Consider the following 23973-nt stretch of genomic DNA (forward strand, 5'->3'; position numbering starts at 1 on the left):
TTCATAAACATGACTGTGATCCAAGTTCAGGCTGTGGCTTCTTTGCTGATCCACACAAGGATAAGCTAGTCATTGCAGGTTCTGATCATAACTCTCTCCCAGCCACTATCATTTCTCTACTCTTGTCACACAGCTACAGTTGCAGAAATATAAAATTTTCTTTTGAATATACGGCCAGTTTCATCACTCAAATGTTTGTGCCAAAAAGGATTTTTGGTTGTGTTTCGCTGCCTGACAATTCAAAGCAGTCATGCTCTTGTTAACGGGAACAGAGGAATTAGGAGGAGTCAGCAATTCAGCTTTTCAAACATGTTCAGCCATTTAACACGATCATAGCTGATCTTACCTTGGTCTCGACTTGACCTTCCTGCCTGCTCCCCATAGCCTTTTATCCAACTTTTCATCAGAAACATACCTATTTCTTTCGTGAATCCGTTGTTTGATTCTGCCTCCACTGCATTCCTTGGCATGAAATTACACAGATTCACAACCCTCAGAGAAGTAGTTTCACCTCATCTGAGTTTTAAGCCTACCTCCTCTCACTCTATATCTGTCCCAAAAGGGGGAACACATCTGTTCAACATCCTTATTAGTCCCCTTCAGCATTTTATATATCTCAGTCAGAACCTCCACCCCATCATTCTTCTGAACTCTACAGAGTACAAGCCCAAGCTATTCAGCCATTCCTCCTACGTCTGATCACTTTCTTACACTTGAGGTGATTGGAAAATTCATTTCCAGATTAACTTCATTCCTAAACACTTCCAGTGGGTCCGACTGTACTCAGAAGTCTGTGGTCAATAAAACCTCCAATTGAGATTAGTTAAACAGACACTAGGGGGTTGTTCAACGCATTGACAACTGTGTTCAGACAAGAAATTCAAGTACAGTTGAATAAAACCAGAATTCCCCACATTACTGAAGCAACTTGCTGACATTCAGCTCGATCCCACTCGCCAAGTTGTATTCAGTTGTTCTATATTCTGAACAGGGGAATGGGGTTGTTTCAGTTCCAACCGATTTCTAGAGTATGAGATTGTTGAATTGAATCTCACATCCAGGAGGTCACAGGGTTTCTGAGATGGGACAAGTTGCTGTCCAGGAAAAGCACACTGATACAGTGTTAATAAGCAACCTTGTGCACAAACAAATTGTGAGTAACAAGTGCTTGCATCTGCCTTTCCTGTTCATCTTTCTTATTCTCACTCCATCTTGTACAATCCAGCAATGATTCAGTTTTAGAATTCTGATCATTCTGTTCAAAAGCTCTTGGATGCTCCAAGCTTTTATCAAATCTCAAATATCACTGCACTTGTGAAATATTCACCCTTTGTGCCCTATTCCCTCAACATACGGATTTCAATCCGTCACCAATGGTACTTGTACCTTCCGCAGCCTTAACTTTAGATATTGGCAATCCTTCAAGATTTCTCCTTCTACCATATATCTGATCACCAACACTCCTCAACTCTTCCAACAGTTCAGTGTCAAATCTTGTTTAATAACTTCCCTGGGAACCAACCTTGGGGACTTTTTGCTCTGTTAAAGGCCCTAAAATAAACTCAGAGATAGTAGGAACTGCTATTGCTGGAGAATCTGAGATAACAAGGTGTACAGCTGGATGAACACAGCAGGCCAAGCAGCGTCAGAGGTGCAGGAAGGCTGACGTTTCTGAAGAAGGGTCCAGGCCTAAAACGTCAGCCTTCCTGTTCCTCTGATGCTGCCTGGCCTGCTGTGTTCATCCAGCTCTACACCTTGTCATCTAAAACAAACTCAAGTTGTTGTTAGAAGGAAGGAGGACTTTGCTACTTGAAAAATCAAACCCCAAAGACTGTGCTCAACAAACCCTTCCATTGGCATTGGTTAACAGGCACAAGGCCGGAGAGAGTATAGAAACCAAATTCTGGAGGACAAAACCACACTGCACTTTCAGTCGAAGTTACTCTGCCGAACAGGCGCACTTCTCAATGTGGCTGGGATGTTCTGAAGACTCATTTCTCTGCCATGGGCATGTTATTTTCAATTAACAACGAAACAACTGACCTCACTGTGTACTTAGCAGTAATGCGGCAGTGCCTGCTTTCTGTGCCTTTTCTCTTCTGTGCTTCTCCTCCACAATGTGTTCACTCATGGAGACTAACCAATGGTCACTCCATGTCACTGTCTTTTACTGCAGCAGGGGAAAGCAACTTGGAAATTCTCCAGCATCTCTGTTGCCCATGAATTATACCCCCATCCAAGCTCATTCTCCAGATAAAGAGAATCTCTGCACTGTCAAATAGGACCACTAGTCTTGGTGATATTCTGCATAGGCATCAGTAAATGGGTTCCAACAATTTATCAAGCTGCTGGTACACTGTTAATAATCAGGTCCTCAGTAACATTTACAACTGATGGTGTCATTAACATGGAAATCAGCATCACATACATTCCATCTTTCAGAACTTCAGTTGAAGCTTCAATCTGCAACTTGTCCCTGAATCTGTGATGACACCTTTTGACTCAGGGATCAATGGGCCTCACAATCAGGTCCTCCTTCATTTTGACTTGGCCTAGACTCTCCACCAAGCCTGCTATTCTCTTGGTTAGTGTTTGTTCAGTCAGGTTGAGTTTTCTGGGATTGTTTGGTTGATATATTTTAAAATAAAAAATTGTAAGTAAAAATATAAACAATAGACACAACACTGATGAACTTTGTTATCGATGAACAGTTTTCAAAATGCCTGGCCCTTAAATGCCCAGAACCCTGTCTGTGAGATTCTCAACTAAAACCTCCTGCTTTAAGATGCTCCCTAAACTCTGAGCAAGCTTTCAGTTAGCTCACCCAGTTATCATTTTGTCAGTTCCGTCTCAATTTTTTTTGTCTGATGATGCTCATGTGATATTTTGCGGCATTAAAAGGAGTTGCATAAATAAAACTTATTGCCTATGTTTCTGCAGTTCAACAAGACCAGTAATGACATTAACTGTTGCAGTGTTTGGTAAACACAGAATAAAGCTGCGAAAGGATATGGGATTATTCTCAAGTAGCTCTGTCTGACACCATACATTGTAGGAAACGAAGTGACTCAACGGTCAAGATTGGACAAAAACAGAAAAATGAAAAATGTTTGGAAGACTCAGCTGGTCCTATCATTTCAGAAATACCATAAAAATAGATAGTGAAATATTTGTCTTCTGCTACGAAGTACAGAACCCTCTTTGTGAAGGCCAAAGCACCAGAGCATCGGCAGCTGCTTGGAATACTTGAACCAGCAGCTTGGGAAGGCAGTAACCAGCTTGTTGACAAGGGATTTTTGATGCATTTTAGGAATGTTGGTGATGACCTAATACTGGACTAACCTTGTGAAAATCTCCGTAATAATGTTATCGCTAAGTTACAAAGAATGACAAACTACAATTTCATCCCTCCGTTGTTTTGGGTTTCTAGAATGAGCTGACAAGAGCAATCTGTTCAGGCAGAGGTGTGTGCCATCACAAGGTTACAGAGTGTTCACTGCCTGTGTCATTGTTGTGATCAGTACGAGTAAGAATAATGAGCCATCACACTGTCCCTGATGGAAAAAGTCATGCCAATATGGAATGAAGAAAGCTCTCAGAAGTGAAGCAAGGGCTCAATTCTCCCTTGTACTTCTGGTCTGAGCCTGATTCAGTGGAGTAAAAACCATCAAAATAGCAGCTTCCTCCTAACTTGAGTCCAAATATGAAAGCCAGAATCCAGTGCATTCTCATATCCAATGACCAAATCAAACAGACCAATGAGAAACACTGTAGCCTTGCTTCTGATCTACGCACCCATCATGTACAACTCCTCACTGGTCGCACAAAATTGGTATATTGTCCTCCTTGTCCAAATTGGTATTTTTTTGGAATTTCACATCTGACGATGGATAGCAGAATATCTACACTGTGCAAATACAGGAGGTTTTGCACAAGAGCTGTTCTCATATCTGATGCAGCAGCAATCTCATGGGGTCAGTCCTTGTGCCAGAGAGTCGAGCACACAATTGAAACTGCCACTTCAATGAAGTACAGTGGCAGTGCTGCACTGCCACAGCCACAGTCTTTCAGGGGAGATCTGAAACTGATACTCCACCTGCAAGTCACACAGCACCATGTCAGGAATGAGTAAAAGGATTGCTTCCTGTCTTCAGGTCAACACTGATTAAAATGAAACATTGATTTTTCTCTCGGCTGTTTGCAGAAGACCAGGTCTGACAAATTTATCGTCATGGCAACAGGGACACTCTTCCATTTCCTGCTCCCTCCTAATGTTGTTACAAGCCCGATATCTGTCCAGGTTTGTACTTGATAAACCCCCATTTAAGATTTCAGATGCCGCTAAAGGAAGGAATGCGCAAAATAATGTTGCTATTGAAAGGAGCAATGGACACTTACTGGCGGGTATATTAGCAGGGTCAGATGGAGGTCTTCATCTTCACCACCAACCCATTCCTATTCCTTTTCCCTACCGCATCCCAGGTCCCATTAGGACGCAAACTGACCTGATCCAAGTGAACCTCATAGCAATGGTAAAAATGAATGAAGCTTCTTATTTACGATGCCTTGCCTCAGAGAACCTTCCTACCCTCACAAACCAAAATCCCTAACATAGCCTTAACTCATGGAAACAGACCCTTTGGTCCAACTCATCCATGCTGACCAGACATCCCAATCTGACCTAGTCCCATTTGCCAGCATTTGGCCCATATCCCTCTAAACCCTTCCCATTCATATCGTTACGAAGTTGTGTCAAGTAATTGTGAATTGGAAGGCAGAGAGCTGGAATTTATTTGTAAAAAAATGACAGATCAGAGGAAGAAAGATGTGTATGACTCAAGGACAGCTGAAGAAAGGCATGTAGACTTTGAGAGACTAAGTTTTAATTTAATTTTCTTACTACTTGGGTTTATATAAGTGAGAATTGTGTTTATTGGAACATCATACCAGTAGACTTTAGTTCAGTTCAAGAATAGTTAGGAGTTAAGGGGGAATTGTACGGTTTGTAGTAATTCTGTTAATTTTGTTCAGTGTTAGGGTTAAATAAATAAATTGTTACTTGTTATTCATAAAGTGAATATCAGGGATATTCTTTGATTTAACCTCCCCTTCTCCATAGCAATATATCCATCCAGATGCCTTTTAAATGCTGTAATTATATCCACCTCCACTTCCTCTGGCAATTTGTTCTATACACGCACAGGTGGAAAGTCTACCCCTCAGGTCCCTTTTAAATGTTTCCCCTCTCACATTAAACCCATGCCCTCTGGTTTTGGATTCCCACAGCCTAGAGAAAAGACCTTTGCAATTCACCCTATTCATGCACCTCATGATTTTCCAAATCTCTATAAAAGTCACCCCCTCAGCCCTCTCAATGCTTTATTCAATGGGATGGCTACTCAGTTTGGACATCACTCCCTTGACGCAGCCATATTTTGGATAAGTTCCTGGCTTAAATTGCTGGCTATAAGGATTCGCTCGTACAGTTATTAAACCGAACTCTGAATGACAGACCCCACAAGGCCACAAGTACCAACTGAGCAAACTCATTATCTCTGTTATTGAGCCTAACTTCATGGAGGTAGGGAATTCTGTGATGGGATCACTCATAACAAAGGCCATATGGTGGTGTTTTTACTCATCACTGCAGGGGAGGTCAGACTAGCGATTCCCCCATTCAACTGAAAAACAAAGAAAATTTACCTGGTGGCAAACATCCAACACCAGAGATTGGTTTTCATATTTCTTCACTCGGCAAGCATTCCTTCAGGGAGAGAAAAAGAGAGAGAGAGAGAGAGAGAGAGGGGGAGAGAGAGAGGAGAGAGAAGAAAGAAAAAGAGAGGGGGAGAAAAATACAGGAGAACAGTCAAATCACACAATTCTGCAAAAAACATAAGATTTTACTTGACTTTGCTTCAATAAACTCAAAGAGCAAATGCACATGCTAGCAGTGAGCTTTTAAAGGAGAAATGGAAAAAAGAAATAGAGTTTGCATGAAATGAAAAAAAATTAAATAAAGGGACACTTGAATTTCATTTTATGCAAGCACAGTTCCAGCCTCCCGATCGGTGCAGATTAATGTCACACACATACACACACACAGATTGATTGATTCTGTAACTGCAATTCCAAGAGAAACCATCCCTTCGTGCTGACTGAGTTGAAGGCAGGACCACATTCACATGTTGTGGAGTGAAGGGGTAACTGTACCAATACTCTCACAGTTACAACCCAGCACATGCTTATGGTGCTACCTATGATGTTATCAAGTCCAATGGAACCAAGACCTGGCTCCTAGTGAGGCCTTGCTCTGCCATGCACGTGTTCGTAGGTAAAGTAAAACATTGTTTGCATCAGCCTAATATTCAGATTTTGACTATCTACATCTCCTAGAAGCTGCTAACAATCTTCCAAAATATGCAAATTTTGCTTTTATTGTTTGCCTTACCAACTCTACATTTTGTTACTCGGGATGGGAAAGGTGGTAGCGGAAGGGAATCAATTTCCTGAGCCTTAAAATTTAAACCTTCAGATGTTTCCTCTGTGAAGTGAACCCAAACCTTTGCACCAGGTGAGGAAATTCTGCTTTTCACCCACTAAACTCTTCAACTCAATGAAATTTAACAGGGAAAATGGCACTCCCTTTCGTCTATTGTGACAGTAAATGTGCATTTTTAAAGGTCGGTGAGACACAAAACATTGCTGTGCTACAAAAAATAAGCAACTCCTGAATCTGTGTGAAGATAAACAGATTAACAAATAGATTTACAATAGTCAGTCGAAGAACTGAAGGGAAAATTACACCAAATCTCTTCACACAAAGATTGAGATTTGAATCTAAAACAGATTCCATGGGAACTTTCAAAGGTAAATTGGACGTGCATTAAATTGGAGGATTATAAGCAAGGACCCGAAGTATTGGACTGAAGTGGATACCTCTTTCAAAGAGGCACAATGGGCTGAATAGCCTTTGACGAAGAAGCAAAAGCAGAGGACTTGAGATGAGTCTCTTGCGGAGCATATCATGGAATATAATTTAGTTTCGGAAAATTAGTGTTCAAGCACTTAGGTAGGAAGAATAGAAGACCTGAATATTATTTAAACAGGGAAAGACTGCAGAAAGCTGCAGCACAGATGCACGAGGGGGTCTTTGTGCATGAATCACAAAAAACCCCTTCGTCTTACATTCTTTTTAGCGCTAGCAGAGATCTGTTGGGCTGAATGGCCTGTTTCTGTCACGGAAATACTGTGCATTGCTATGCATGGCTATTTCCTGGCTGAAGGCTTTCATTGTTGACCTGTCCCTGTCTCTAACCAATGCCACTTGGTCGATGACCCATCCTTATTAATTCTCCTTGATCACGCGACTCTCCAGCTGTACTGAAAGAGCAGGGAATAATCCGATAACTCACTAAAATTCCTGCCTAAAATGAAAACTTGCTCCTCAATAGTGAGCAAGTACATGTAAATGAAAAAGAGTTTTGGGTTTCCTTTTCTCCTCCAAATTAAGCCAGCAAAGACACAAATTGGATCTCCACAGTATGGAAATGTGTAGGAGAACTTATCAGAATTATTTTGTCCTAGCCATAGAGTCAGTAAATTGGGCTGCAGTTATTTGTTTCCTCCCAGCATTATTCATTGTAGACTTTAACACCTGCAAATGACATCTGGTTTATGATGGGAGATACTCAGAAGCCCAAATTGAAGATTAGAAATCATTCCTAACTGAAAATTTGTCTGAAATGCTACTGTCCGAGAGGACCAGTCTGGCAGTGATGACACACAGCTTCAATCACCTAATTGCTGGAGTTTGGAATCCCTGATGCCTGACCTTGTCAAACAGCAGTTGCAGTTTGCATGAAGAGGGATTGCTCGTTTGGCAACTAATGAGCCAGATAGAAGATGCTATTACATTACTGAATAAAAGGAATACAAGTGACACACAAAATTGAGAGTCACCACTACAACAGATCTCCAATATATGACAGGGTTTCCAAATAGTAATTATGGGCATAAATGGTCATTAAAGATCAGAAACAGATAATCCAGATCAAAAATGATCTCACTGAATGGTAAAACATGCTTGAGGAGCTCAATGGCTCACTCCTGTTCCTGGATCGACACAAGATCAAAAATATCTATAGAGCTCTGTAAGACAACAATTCCTCTGACAGTTAATTCCACAAACAAACCACTCTGTATAAAATTTGCCCAACAGGTACCATTAAAATCTTTCTAATCTCATCTTAAAAATATGCCCTCTACTTGTGAGCTCTCCCACCCTAGGGAAAAGACCTTTGCTATTCACCTTATCTATGCCACTCGTGATTTTACGAACCGCTGTAAGGTCACCCCTCAGCCTCCTACATTCCAGTGAATAAAGTCCTAGCCAATCCATATCATGCTAACGCAATCCCTCCAGTCCGAGTAACATCCTGATAAATTTCTGAACCCTCTCAATTTAATAATATCCTTCCTGTAGCAGGGCGACCAGAGCTGCGCACTGTGCTCCAAAAATGGCCTCACCAGCGTCTTGTACAACCTCAACAGGTCATTCCAACTCCGAGACTCAATGGTCTGAGCAATGAAAGCAAACCTGCTAAACACCTCCTTAACTACTCTGTCTATATGTGATGCAAACTTCAAAAGAACTATGTACCTGAACCCCGAGGTCTCTCTGTTCGACAGCACTACCCAGGGCCCTGTCATTAACTGTGTAAGTCCTGTGCTTTTTTTTAAAACCAAAATTCAATACCTCGCATTGATCCAAATTAAACTCCATCTGCCAATTGGTCCAATTGATCAAGACCCCTTTGTAATTTTAGATAATCTTCACTGTCGACTAATTTTGCTGTCATCCACCAACTTAATGACCATGCCTCCTAAATTCTCATCTAAATCATTTTTTAGATGACAAAAGTGGACCCAGCACCTATCCCTGTGGAATACCGCTGGTCACATCCTCCAGTCCAAAAAATAACCCTACACCACTACCCTCCGTCTCCTACCGTCAAACTAATTTTGTATCCAATTGGAAAGCTCTCCCTGAATCCCGTGATCTACCTTTACTAATTAGTCAACCATGCGGAACCTTGTCAAAGGCTTTACTCAAGCCCTTGCAGACGTGTACCACTGTTTTTGTGCTAAATGTGAGCAATGCACTTATCTCTTTCAGAGTTTTGAATGCCAATTAAAAAAAAAATCAGGACAGGTGTTGAAACTGGCACTGAGACATCACTACCTCGTGATACATCTCTCAAAATGCTTAAGTGCGTTATCAAAGGCATGCTGTTAGACAGTGCTCAAAAATAATTTTTACGAAAGGAAGTAAATGTGGAACAACTATGATCTACTCGATTATGAATCAAATGTTGAATTGCAACTGAGCTCAAAGGACTGAACAGCTGACTCCTGCTCCTAAACCCAGTATTCCTAAAACACTTCCAGTCAGGTGGCTAATCTCATTGTTCAGAAAGGCCTGGAGGACACCTGACCGAAGAAAATGAAGTGATAGCACATTGCCTGATGAAACAATTTGCGCGTGACCCTGAGCTCTTCTATCTGCTTCAAAATGCTGGATTTAATCCCCCAGAAGACAATCGTTTTATTTTTTGAAAAATAGAAGACAGATGAGTTTCAATTCAGCAAAGACAGGCTGTTTGTACTGTGGCTGACCTTTTGAGTAAATACAGGATAATCTGCATTCACAGAAGGTAAGTAAAACAGAGAAAACTGGGTCAATTAATCATCTACCAAATGAACAGACACAACTGTGCTCCAACAAATTTGCCACAAAGTCGGTATTCATGACTAGCGAGGAAAAATAAAGTTAATGCACACACAGGGGGCATCAAATATGGATTGAATGCAACAGGAATGTCTTGGAGGTGGAACAACGTCCATTGTTGATCCATTAACAACTGGGAATTATGATGGATCAAAGGCCCCAGTTGACCCAACAGGGGCCTGCTTCTGCAAGGCCTCAAAGAACAACCTTGTCACAGTGCTACCAAAATCAGCAGGCAAACCACATGGTAGGAGCGGGAACCAGGTTCAGGCCAGTTTACAGGATGCAAACACATCCACTTACAACAGTCAGACATGTTTCCTCACTAGGTGCACAGCTTTTGCCTCTGCTACTCTCTTTGGAACCTCAGTCAACCTGTCAATCAATCTTGATGCAAAGGAATTCCTAATACCTGATCCAAAAAATGTATGTGTGTGTCTGTGTTGGAGCAACCTACTTGGCAGTAGACTATCAAGGGAACTGTTTCTATGCTACAAACTACATCAAGTCACTTATTATTATCATCATCCAATATTTGCCTCACTGAACAGCCCATTGTTCTCAGGTCTGTTCTGACCCCAGAGGTCACGCTCACAGCTCTCACTGTCCTGCTCCCAGTGCTTGAACATCCATCTGGTATCATGGCAACCAGAACTGGATGCAATATTCATGCAATATTCGCTTTGACAAGAGCGCTGTACAATGTGACCATGACATCTCCTCATTGATATTCTGCTGTCTTCGCAATGTAGTTGAACATCCTGTTGATTTTGTCGATTGCTGCTCAGCATTGGCTGGATAGATTTAGCATTAATCTCAGCTTAACGTCTCTGCACTAAGTGCCATTGCTCCACATTTTGCCCAGTTAATTTCGTGCTTTCTATGTAGCATGCACTGCCCCGAAGAACTGTCCTTTTTAAAAGCATATTTGATCACTTAGCATTAGGTTTCTGAACAGAGCTCCATTATTTAAATGGAAACTGCAGTCGTCCCGGCACCATACAACTCCCTATTGGAATTTACCCCCAACTGTAAAACAATTCTGCTTCAGGTCCTTGTTAATACCTCACCTTCAACCAGTTTCTTATCCATTCCTACACAGAATCATAGAGTCATACATCACGCCAACAGACTCTTCGGTCCAACTGGTCCATGCCGAACATAATCCCAAACTGACCGAGACCCACCTGCATGCTCCTGGCCCACAATCTTCCAAAGCTTTCCTATTCATGGGCTTAGCCAAATGTCTTTCAAATGTTCTGATTGTACCTGCATCCACCATTTCCTCAGGAAACTCATTCCACACATGAACTACCCTTTGTGTAAAAAATTTGTCTTCTATGTCTTACTTAAAATCTCTCTCAACTCATCTTAAAAATGTGCCCTCTAATCTTGAAATCCCCCACTTGAGGGAAAAGACAAATACCATTAACCCTATCTGTACCTCTCATTTTATAAACTTCTATCAAGTCACCTCTCAACCTCCCATGCTCCAGTCAAAAAGGTCCCAGGCTATCCAGCCTTTCTTTATAACTCAAACCTTACATACCCAAAAACTTCCTGGCCAATCTCTTCTGAATCCTCTCCAGCTTGATAATATCCTTCCTTTAACTGGGCGACCAGCACTGAAAATGGTATTCCAGAAGGGGCCTCACCAATGTCTTATACAACCTCAACAGAACTTCCCAACTCTGTCACTCAAAGGACTGAGCAACAAAACCAAGCTTGGCAAACGCTTTTGTAACCACCCTATATGTGATGCAAACTTCAAAAGAATTGTGTATATGCACCCCTATGTCCCTCTGTTCTACCCAAGGCCCTACCATTAATTGTATAAGCCCTATGCACCAAAATGCATTGTCCTTTCTGGCCCCAGAATTTTGGCTTGAATTAAGCTCACAATGTTGTAAACTTCATTGAGGTGTTGGGGGGCTGGTGGGGGGGTGGTGGTGGTGGTGGGGGTGGTGGTGGTGGGGAATGGGGAATGGGGAATGGGGAATGGTTTTGGTGGTGGTGATGGAGAGTCACTGATATATTGCAATGCTCCTGGACCAGTGATGCAGGGGCCAGGCCACATTCTGTGGAGTGCAATTTCTTTCAACAAATCTGAAAGTGAGACCTATTCTCAGGAATGGTGCCATGAAACTCTCATCAGTGGTTGCAAAACTTTTACTCACTCAATGTGGCCTATATCTAAATCCAGACTTGCAGCAATATAGTTGACTCTCAACTGCTCACTAACATGTCCTAGCCTACTGTATGTTCAATTAGAGACTGGCACAAATGCTGACTTTGCCACCATAGCCCACATCCCATGAAAGAACAGCAGAAAAAAAAAATCACCTTGTCACAACAACAACTTTTCTTTAGAGTGCGTTTAGCATCATGAAATGTCCCACGGTGCTTCATAGGAGCATGATCAAATGAAGGCAGAGGGTAGCAGTGTTGCTGGGATGGTGGGGAGGGAGGAAGTGATTCAGTCCCTGGAATTGGAGAAGCTTATTCGGTCAGATCTTCCATTTTTGGAATCAAATCTCATGTTTGTTAACCAAGTTATTCTTAGAGATAATTTTGAAGTTTACTTCTGATAACTGATCAATTCCTTTACCAAAACATGTTGTCATTTCTAGTACACGCAAAAACTTCTGACACACGCTTTTTCAGCAATATTTTACATGCAGCAGAACAAAGACTCATGGACTGTTGTTTCCCCATGTGTATTTTACCACCCTACTTATAAACATGCAGCTTTTTATAATTTGCAGATACCTCCCTCACATTCAGCAAATCGCTCAATGACTGCAAATACCTGACAAATCCTTTTCAACACGATAGCTAAAACAAGTATGTCCTTTGGGATCTGTTTGCTTCATGCACAATTAGCCTGTCCTGGGCTTCCATCTCATTGATGTCAAAGTCAATTATTTAATTTGTGATACCTTTGTTCGAAGATGACGTATTGCTTGCATCTTCTCTATGAACACATAAAGGAAGAAGTATTGAATAACATTTCCTGTTTTGTGCTCATTCTTCATTTCAGGCCTATTTGCATCTGCCTTGTTCCTTGCTTCTAAATTAATCAAAGGACATTGAGCTCCAGCTGTAATACCTTTCTCCGGGGTCTCTCTCATCACTCCTCTGATCACCTCTTCATGTGACTCTCATTTTCCTTCCCTTCTGCAGGATTTTTACTTTCCATTTCCTCTTGAACTTCATTTGTTTTAATAAACCATTCTCGGCCATGATTGCTTCACTTCTGCTTGCCCTGTTTTGGGAATACCTTCAGCTTGTGTACTTAGAATTACATCTGCAAAAGGTGTCACATGTACCTTGACCTCAAGAGTTATTGAGAAACTTCGCTCAATTTATTTACTTCAGTTTTCCTTGCATTTCAATGAATTTAAACTTTTTAAACATTATGCAGAAGATGCTGCTCTCAGATAATTGTGACTCCAAAACCAAGCTAACTTATCATTAAGTTGCCACGGTCACCCTGCTGTAAATAATATGTCTCCCATTTTCTGTACACATGGTGGGTCATTAGGAGTAACGAATGACTATAAATATTGCTATTCATAGCTCAGGCAGCTCACTGGCTCCAGACATGCATCCTACTCATCAGCTGTCGATCTGCACAAGACCAGAGGCCAGCAAGCAGGTCAAAAGGAGCACCTCAGCTTCTAAATAGCCTTTACTGCTTGACTATTTTCCCTCAATAGTTGAAAGGAAGGATTCGAATCTTGTACCTCAAATATGCCATGCATCTCGTCAAGTGCCTTGACTTGAAATGATCCATGTGCCCAGGTCCAACAGTACACCCTCTCCCACCCTGTACTCATCAGATGGAAGACTTGGAATAGGAGGTAGGCAGGAGGAGGAACAAGCATTGTTAAAAAGATACAGATACACAAGCATCACTAACTTGAAACTTTCTAACGCACTGGGCAAGAGCAAAACATCATTTAAAAAAGAAAAGAAAATTAACTTCTTGGCTGATGCCCCACACTGCGGAAGATAATCATTGTGCAAGTGATGTGGGGCTTATTACATCCAGGACCTGCATTTAGTTGTCTCACATTCAGTCTGCTCGACTAGATAAGGCCAGGACTTCACCCTACATATATTAAAGTGAATTTAACCGTAATGCCTTGTGATTTACACTTAGGAACAAGTATTTCAAAAACAAGTTTGATGAATGGGATTTGTTTTTGTACTTCAATCTAGTTTAAAATCAGTCAGCAAAAGGAGCAATTGTCTCTGGGCCAGCATTTTCTTTTTCAGCTCAGATCACAGCAGCACTTGTGTCGCACTAAGAAATTAGTACTTACACATGTAGAAAGTAAATTAAATAGCAGAAAAATGTTTTTAAGGCATAAAATAACTGACAAAGCTCCTCCTGGAAGGGAATGCTTCATTCCTTCCACTCAGAAATTTTGGCAATTTTATACACTTTTCCTCAAATTAGTGCTTTGGGTTCTATTTTATACCTTGTGTGAAGACGACTTCACAATCAGCGATGAACTACAACAGAAAGTAAAGCTGCAGTGCCCCAGAAAAACTTGAAAAACTTTAAAAAGTGATTATCCTGTTAAATTACTCCTAAAACTTTGGTACAGTGGTAAAAGTGAGTTCAAGGATTGATTCTTTTCAAAGTCAATGGTTGCCCTCTTTGCCAACCTCTCAATTTGAAGCCTCCATTACTTAAACCAGATCATTCCCTTGGGTTACTAAGGGGATAACTGTCCTCTCTCTCTCTCCAGTTGCTGAGTCCCAAAAAGTTACCAGTTGCCAGAGGCTTCCCCAGTGACACTCGGCCTCTGCTCAGCACTTGGCAACGTCACTGAAATCCCGTTTATATGAAGAAGCTACATCCATCGAGACTAACTCTGGTCTAGAAAACCAGTAAATTTGCAAAACTCTCCCAGCCTCTGTGTGCATCACGGCGGTGTAGATGGTCTGCAGAGATGAGCAACCAGGGAAGGACAAGCTGGCTGGACTAGGTTAGGTGTCCTTATAATCTCATCCTGACCAGACTCATGTTTCCTGCACCTGACCGTCATTTGCTGAAGCTGCTGGTCAAGATACAAAGTAAGATCTGCTATCACACTAAGTCACGGTGGTCCCTACGACAGTGGGATCAATTTGTTCACAGGGTCTCTTCTTCAAGAACGTCAGCTATGAACCCCTCTCTTGAACTTGATCACTGACTCGCTGATCATCCATGTCAACACTAAAAAGCCAGACCTGGCTGAAACTGGAAAGCTGAAGGTGACAGCTAACATGTCCCTGATGATGACACTGCCCAAGATTCAACAATCGGAGTAATATGGTTTCACATCGTGGGGCACTGCAGCTTTCTGGTCATCGCTATTGAACAAATGGTAACCAAGGAACTGTACAATGCATACAATGAATTAGCACAGATAAGGAGCAGACTGTGATCGTGCAAAACAGTTCCAAGTACTTACATCAGAAAACAGAGAAACTTCACTTGTTCAATAGTCCTGGTGCACAGGCAAACAGAGAACACAAGAGAGAGAGACAAGAGACACACATACAGATGGAGAATCAAAGGGGTTGACAAAGACAAAGGGGGAAAATAAAGGTCACAGACAAAAAAACTGGTAAGTGCAACACAGTTATTATTCAAAGGAAGCCTCAGCAGTGCACTGTGACGAATTACTGTTGCCTTGTTTGAGGTGAACAAAGATGGGAGTCAGGGTTCAGCTTAGTTTGACAGCACCCATCTCCCTGATGTTTTGAGAGGTTTTAATCTGCAATCTTCCAGAAACAGTCAACAAACCCAAACTTTTCAAAACGATGTTTCTGTACATTATTTTGATTAATTAAAAATAACCTTTGGTACCATTAACTTGCCCAAAATAAGCAGTGCTGACCTTCAATGGAGGGCATTGGGAATTGGTGCTTCAACAAGAATCTTTCTTAACTGCGACTCTGAAATTCCTGAAAACACTCTCACTTACCCGAGTAGGTGACAATTCTCCTGCATTACCTCATACAGCTGAAAATTAGATACACACAACTCAAAAGTAAATTGTTTGAATATGGACAAGGTTGTCAGTCCGTAGTAAAACAAGATGATGCTGAGACCTTCAAGATCATTTTCAACTCCTTAGGTGTTTCCACTGATGGCTGGGTTTTCTCAGACTCTGTATATGTTCAATGTTTCCATCAACTTTCCTTAAAGCATTATGATTGTGCAACACTGAGCAAAGTGTCACAAGGAAAACACTGCTTGGTTCCAAAGCAAATCACACATGCTGGATGCAGCTGATCTCTCCTGGCAGTCACCGAATAGTCTTTTTTTATGGACCATTGATCCATCACAGACCAAGTCTTGCCTGCCCTCCCTCCACACTTTCCCCTGATACAAAAAAAGCCAAAAACATAGGGGTTAAAAATTCAGAATAATTCTCTGTGCCAATTCTCACAGCAGTGAGAGGCAAAGCTCAAGTTTTCTGGCTGTACACTTGACTTGGCTGCAGCAAAGGTTGTATTTAAGAATATCAAAGGATCAGACCCCTGGCCTCAGCATCTTGGTGCCTCCTTTCTCAATGGTCATCCTCCCCCTTAATTATGGTCTTATTGGTGGCAAGAGTTGTTTGATATCTCATATAAAGTGGCTTTTCCTCTGAGAATCTGGACATCTTGTGTTCATTGGCTACACTCATCTCTTTAAAATACATCAGCCTTGACCTTATGGTACTGGGAGAGAGCTCCATTGTGGCATGTGATGGAAATGAATTCAATTATTCTGCTCATTTTAAAGAATGGAGCCCGAAGCAAATGGCTGTACATTAGTCCATTTTGCCCATCTTGTTTAATGGAGTGACCTGCTGCCCCTTACCCAGGTTGATCTTTAGGTAACACTAAACCCCACCACTACCCATTTTTAAGGCCCTCAAGGAAACAAGAAGTGACCAACGAAGACTGCCTTAGCAGGGCCTCCCATAACCCAAACCAAAACTATGTGGCATCTACAGCCATGCATTCTCCAAAAGTGGAAGCTCATTAATTACAGTGGCATACTTGGCAGGTGCCACTGTACATGGGTCTCTCTGACCTGGTTATGATACCTTACTGGAGTATTTTAATGGAACAAGTTGAGAACAACAGCCTTGTAGCACCGTGTGAAACTACATTTGTGCAGCTCACAGGTTTTGCTGAAACCATCTTACTGTCCAGCTCATCCCCAAGGTCTGCTGTTCTGCCTTTATGTAATGGGGTGCACGGCTCTACTTCAAATTCACAAACGTCTCCATCTTAGTCTGCAATTCTTACAGATTTGTAAAAGGTGCCCTGGTAATAAATTCTAGCAAAAACAAACTGACACCTGTTCTTCGAGTGCTGCCAAGGATTTGCTGGGGAAGATTACTTGCAAAGGGCTTTTCTTTTTTAAGAAATGATGAACAACTGTGTCCACCTTGTCAGTGCTGGTCTCTAAGAGTCAACCAGAACAACTCGAAAGTTGATGGAGACCAGATGATGCATACTGGACTTTATGTTTAAGAGATGAGTTCTCAGTTGGGCTCTTAATGGATCAATAAAGAGAAGCAACTGACCAATGAAGAAATTAGATAAAGGTGATGGAGTGGGCTCTTGTGGTGCAGTGGTCCTCTGAACCAGGAGACCAAGGTTCAAGTTCCACCTGCTCCAAAGAGGTAGTAACACCGCTGAATGGGTTGATCAGAAACTGTACTAAGAGATGAGGTCTTAGGGAACTCAGCTGTCTGAATGAATAAGGTGTCTGACTTGAACATAGTCCGTCATGTCATCAGGTTCGGGACCTCCTGCAATTACTTTAGGTCTTGTTGCACAGTGGTAGCTCCCTACCTCTGAGCCAGGAGACCCAGGTTCAAGTGTCACCTGGTTGAGAGGCATGAAATAACATTGCCAAACAGGTTAGTTCAAGGATAACAAAAAATGAAGTTCTTTGGGGTCTTGTGGTCCACTGCTAACATCCCAACCTCTGGGATGGAAGGTTTGGGTCCAAGTCTCGCCTGCTCTGGGAGCATCTCAAAGCAGGTTAGTTACCAAAAAAGAAGCAAGTGAGTTCTTCCACATTGGGACAGCTGGACAAGGGGAAAGGTAAAAAGTGAAGTTCACACTAAGGTATAGATTGACAAGAAAACACTGGTGAATCTCTGCAAAAATTTAGCTGCCTCATTCTACTTTTATGCATCACCTTAGAATATAACCTGAGGCCAGAACATGTTAATTGTTTGACATGAGGTCACACACATAACAGTGCAATTAAATGATATTGAGTCAACATCAGAGAGCTTTGTGAAATCCCTCAGCTCAAATCTACACACCTTTTATAGAAAGAGGCAATTGGATTGAACAGTCATTTCAGTATCATGCTGCAGCCACATGACTTACGTTGGACATCTGGGTCCACATGCCTCATTCAATGTACAAAAAATATATACTTGCTATACTGCCAGGCAGCACTGAACACAGGTCCTGTGTTTAAGGCCCACCTACCGGGAATAACATAATTTGTGTAGGTTAGTGGTCAGCAAGATTTTCTGACTGTATTTATTGAAAGTATCTGAGTTAAACAGTTCACAAAAGACTTCCCTGTCAGAAAGCATTCCTTTCTTCATTCTGAAGGCATGACTGTGTTGGTGCTTCAAGGTTCACAGGTTTTCCCTTCCTCTACTTCTACTCTGCCAGCACCAAGTCACAATGCACATGAAACTTAGCTTTGCTGAGAAGATGAATAGGTGGAAGGCAGTTTCAAAGAGTTGATCAGCATGCCCAAGGACAACAGGCTGGGACAAAGGTTAATTGGGAGGGATTATGAGGGAGATTGAATGTTTATTCAGTATCTACTGCTCAATCTTCAATTGGAAAACATCAGTAAAAGCTGGTTACTGAACCCAGTGATACACTTATGACTGTGCCGAGTGTGTGAACTGCCCCATAGTGTATGGAAATAATGCAAGGTGGTTTCCTAGTCCTTTGCCTTAGCAAAACGGGAGTGTTCACAACCTTATACTGGTCTCAACCCTGGAGACTTCATGCTTAATCCTTCTGTATGCCTGCTATGTATCTATGTATCGGGATCACAACTGGGCTTGCCAATAGTGCAGAATGCTGAAGGCCCAGTTCATCCAAGACTGGTGTTCACAGCATTGATATTTTAGACTACTGAACATCTTTTGTTCCTGGCTAGCAACAGGACTTAAGAACATTACGTCATCTGATCCAGACATAGGGAGCAACAGTGAGAGTGACTGGTGAAGGATGCAGATTCCAGGAGCTGTTATTGACATAATGACAGCCAAACGGAGGTTGTTGTAAACTGGGGTCCCCTTTAAAGTTCTGCTTTCTTAAATTTCACATTTAGCATTTCCTCCAGAGTGTGAGACCTCAATTAACTTCATTGACAGTACTGGGGAGCCTTCAATAAGCATCAAAAGATTCATCAGGTGCCACACTATCTGATTATGAATGCAGTGTTTTGGCAAAAGAACTTTTCGTTCTTAGAATAAAAACTAACCTTCAAAAGAAGCTGGGCAAGGGAACAAGGGTCGTACAATGTCATATGTAGCTGCCCCCAGTCATTGGCCAAAAGGATTCAGACAATTGATTGACACGATGTAAGGTACATCAACAAATGCTTAGACAGAGGGCAGCCGTTATAGGTGGCAGTCCTCATCAGATCGGATATGGACCAGGAGAAGAAAACCCAGGGAAGAATTCCCTCACAACTTGGTTAGAGAGCTGGATGCTACCTTCACAACTTTAATGAGAGAGACACATTTGTGCACCCAACAACACACCTGTCCTCTGCTATCAGTGAACCATGCCCGATTGTCACAGTTGTATATGTTACCTAATTAACTCATGTTTCATATCTCAATTTTTGCTTCTTAACAAACTCAAGCAGCCCTGAAATTGCTCACAAATGGTCAATTATCTATATTCGCTAACTGTGATCATGACTCCCCAAAATCAACATGTTACCACAGGCCCAACTCTCTCTTGCTCTCCCTCCTCTGACTTGTGGCAATTGGGAAAGAGAGAAGTCGAGTAACACTTGGAACACTGCTAAGTTTTTTTTTTAAACAAAACCTCTGACGATAATAGCAAAGGTGTTGGGCCAGTATTTCATGGAGTCCCTGAAAATCATAGGACGTGAATCAACAGGCTGACTGCTGCACTTGGTCAATGTGCAAGTTATTTCATAGCTGTGCAGGGATTTGCAGTCTTTAAGTATGATCACCAGTCAGGGAGAGTGAAGAACGTCACTATGACAAAAGCTCCCAGTAGGAATTCCCAGTTCAAAGGTCAGAACAACATCACTGAAACAACTAGTTCGCACACTTTGTTCCCTATGACTGACGGATGGGGAAATGAGCACCTAATTCACTGAGTAGTATCTTCGTTGATATATGAAAAAGATCCTGGGATACAAACATAGCAGTAAGAATATCGCACTAAACATAGCTTTGACTGTTCATTTTCCCAAAACTCACATTGTCTGAAGCCATTCATCCTAATACAGTGTCCAGACAGATGATAAAATACTACAATTGTTCACTTGCCTCTCCTTCCCCTGACATGCATCAAGGATGGTTTTAGCATTTATATTCAAAAGCAGGTGACATTTAAGTAATTGGAAATAAAACTGTGAAAATAAATCCTTAGGATTGATAGACTTTTACATTAAGGTTTGAGTCTATCACATGGGGAAGTGTGTCTCTTGGAGGGACAGAGACTGTGGATTCAACAGCCTCTCTCAGAGCCCCACTATTCGAGGGTTTTGGGTCCCTGGCTCATAAATGCAGAAAATAGTTTCAGAGACTTAGGGCGGAGGCTGAAATTGTTTGATCTCTGTCACGTAAGCAAACAGTGTAAGGAAAGAGCAAAGCGTTAGGAAGAAACGACAAGACTTCCACATTTTAAATTAGCTACCTTACTGACTTCTGAAGAAAATTGACTGTTTCAATTTTAACAGAATTTAAAGTTTACAATAATGACTTCTCACTGTGCAGTGTGGCATTTTGACATAACAGAGACAGTTAGTGAGTTAAAGATATTAATTTGGCAAAACTCACGTTATCACTCGAGGCTTGGTCTTCTTCGGCAACTCTTTTGTCGTTTTTTCCTCATCAGGTGCTCCCTCCAGAGTCGGCTCTTCAGTCCTGGCAGTCTCTGGCTCGGAGGGAGTGGGGGGCTCCGACGTGTTGGTTAACGTTTTGGTGGGCTTGAAAGGGTCAACTGAATCCAAGCAGTCAGGGTCAAATGTGTATGAGGCCTTTGGCTGTGTGGGAGAGTTCTGCAGACCAGAGGCGCTGCCAAATGGGTTGAAATTGGGATCATCCCATTGAGAAGAATCAAAATTGTAAGACTTTTTAGGAATGGGAATGTCATCAAAGTTGGTGGTGGAGCTGCTGTCATCCTTGTCTTCAGAAGCACTGGCCTTCACAACTGCTGTTCTTTGTTTCTTCCCACCGGACTTACTGCCAGGCTTTTTACCCACTCTCCTTGGCACTGGCACCCTACCCTCTGCATTTTCCTTATCTTCTGAAAAGTCAATCTCCAGCTTGAGTGCCGAGCCTTTGTGTTGTGCTTGTGGCCTCAGCTCATCTGCTTCAGCTGCATTCGCTGACAGAGGGGGCTGCCTGTTGGCTGGGGGTGATGGTTGAAATCCTGGGTTAGAAGGGTTCTTAGTCTCAGGAAAATCACTGGTGTCAGAATTACAGACTGACGCCCGTTTCATCACGGCATGGTCTTTTGCTGATGCCCCACCTTCCATAGTCTCAACTACCATCATCTCCGAGATGGGAGGTTTTGCCTTTTTTGGCTTGGCGATACCAGGCTGCGTCTGTACATCCAAGGTCTCTGCCTTTTGGTCCATAGCTGACACTTCTCCCTCTGACACAGTCATCTCTCTTCCACGGATACTGGTCCCCAGGTTTTCTGATGTGCTATCTGGCAGCAGCAAGGGGCCTGCTGGGGTAATTGGTGGGGAATCTCTGCCCGTTCTTACTTCATCTGCAATTTCCTTAACTTCCAGGGTGTTTGGCACTGCAGAGGACCTATTAGCATCAATGGTGTTGGCTGAAGCTGTGCTGCCAGTGGTACCAGTTCCTACTTGATCTTGCAGCTTGAAGCTACGTGAAGCATCACAGTGGGTTGACTCTGGCAATGAGTGACTCTCAGATCGGCTCTTTATAGGCAGTGGCGATCCTGCTAACAACTGCTCGTCTTCAGGTTGCAAGTCTATCGCAGGCAAAGGCGGTGCGGTCAATGGAAAAGAGAACAAAATTATCAATGACTGGAATACAGCAATTGACATATCAGCACAAAGCGCTCATCCAATTTGCCCAGGCTTGTCAGTTTCAACAAGCTGCACAGCCAGACAACAGGTTGAGCAGATACACCATTCAATGCACACTGATTTACCTAATAATTTCAGGCTAAGAATCAATTGGTCACTGCTTAATGAAGAGAATCAGACACGTTATGAAATAAACAAAGGCAAAGAGGCACTGTTTATAATCTCATTCAGACTGTATTTCAACCAGTTTCAAGAGGCAGATGGTCAGCCATGTCTATGCTGAACCCAACCCATCTCATTCATTTCATTGAGGGATCTGCAACATGAGCCCAAGCACTTCCCCAGTGGTAGAAAAACCTCTCACCAAAAGGTGAAGTCACAAGCACATGGCTCCCTCCACAGAGAGAGCCACTGTTCCACAGCAGACAGGGACTGAGCAAAAGCAAATGGTCTGCTGCCATGTTGCCAGCATCTCTGTTTGGCCAGTGAGCTCATACAGTTGGAAATAACGTGCAGCAAGAGTCATTGCAGAATAATAAAGAACCTTGCAGATCTCAAAAGACACAAACAATTCCAAGGAGCTTTCTGCACAGTAAATGAAGAGTATACAGGAACCTCAGGGCAGTAATATGTTTGTAAAGTTACTGGAAAACTAGATGATGGAGAGGCTTCATGATTTTCTCAAGGAAAAGCTGTATGGAACAAAGGGGCAGAGGCAGAAATCACAGGTCCCAGTGCTACTCTTGGCTCAGGCCCCCAGCCCAAGTAGAATTTCACAGCAAGCAATTTGAAAGTAAATTCATCTCTCTATGGCCTGCTTCAAAACAAACTCATACCTTATCCTACCCAAAAATTGCTTCAAAGGGTTCCCATCAACAACAGAGCTGACGACATATGTCACAGCCAAAGGCAAACAAACTCTTAGTAGCCACGATTTCCGTTACGGCAAATTAAAGTTTACATTTTGAAGCTGATAGAAAGTTAAAAGAGTGTGGTGAAAACTACAACATAAACAAGGGGTTTATCACCGAGCACAAAAGTAGAAGGAAATGCATACTTTTAATGGCTCGGTCACAGAATCCGCTACACTGCCTCCAGATTAATAATTCAGTCACGTTGCATTTGTCACAGACGATCACGGAAATCATCTCACAGCTACTGGTGCAGAGCACCACTGTGAAGGATCCTGCAAAACCAATCTGCCACTTAATTTTTCATAGATGATGCACAAGTGCTGGACAAGGGTCTATTTGAAAACGCAGTGTTGGATAATTACAGTGGACCCTTTAGAAATTATTCAAGCCTTGAGAAATTATTAGCCAGGCAGGCTGGAGTTTATAAAGTAAAAGCCACAGAGGACTGCTCATAACCAAGGGTGTAAATTGCAGCTCACCTGTGTTTCATTTAAAGGAGTAAAATAACGGCCGTATGTCTTTGCACCATTATTTTCTTCAAGAAATTAAAGCCATTTCTGATTAGCTAGCCCAGTATCCCTCAAGAGGAGCTGAAGTGTAAATAAAAACCGAATGACAACTTGATTGCCAAGTGAGACATAATATTCCTTTAAGGGGAATGTGAACCCTGCTCCCCACGGCTTCCAGGTTTGTTGTGCTCCTGTAACAAGGTTCCACAGCAACAGAGAAGAAACACTGGAGGAAACGACGGTTTAAATCTCACAACATACATCTTGCATTCCTCAAAATTTATATTTTTTAAAAGTTGCTAATTATGACTTGGATGCAAAAGAATGAAAGCTTCTTCATTTGAGAGGCTGGTTTGAAAGCACAAAAGATTTGTGCTTGATCAAAGACAAGTTTAAATACCAATTGTTACCTCTACAGTCAAAGGCTAAGATAATCTGAACAGAATG

At 42.1% G+C, this 23973-nt stretch overlaps 1 protein-coding gene across 5 annotated transcripts in view; it reads right to left on the bottom strand.

The window, feature by feature from the left end:
• Positions 1–23973, bottom strand: part of tacc1 (transforming, acidic coiled-coil containing protein 1) — a 140781-nt gene that overhangs the window by 37566 nt on the left and 79242 nt on the right. For all 5 annotated transcript variants that reach the window (XM_048618626.1, XM_048618623.1, XM_048618625.1 and 2 more), the window contains 2 exons: positions 20878–22045; positions 5704–5764 (listed from right to left, as the gene is read on the bottom strand). In XM_048618626.1, coding sequence (XP_048474583.1) covers positions 5704–5764; positions 20878–21710 — 894 coding nt within the window. In that variant the 5' untranslated portion in view covers positions 21711–22045. The remainder of the gene's footprint in view (positions 1–5703; positions 5765–20877; positions 22046–23973) is intronic.

This window comes from Rhincodon typus, chromosome 40, assembly GCF_021869965.1.
Source record: "Rhincodon typus isolate 14 chromosome 40, sRhiTyp1.1, whole genome shotgun sequence".
NCBI lineage: Eukaryota > Metazoa > Chordata > Chondrichthyes > Orectolobiformes > Rhincodontidae > Rhincodon > Rhincodon typus.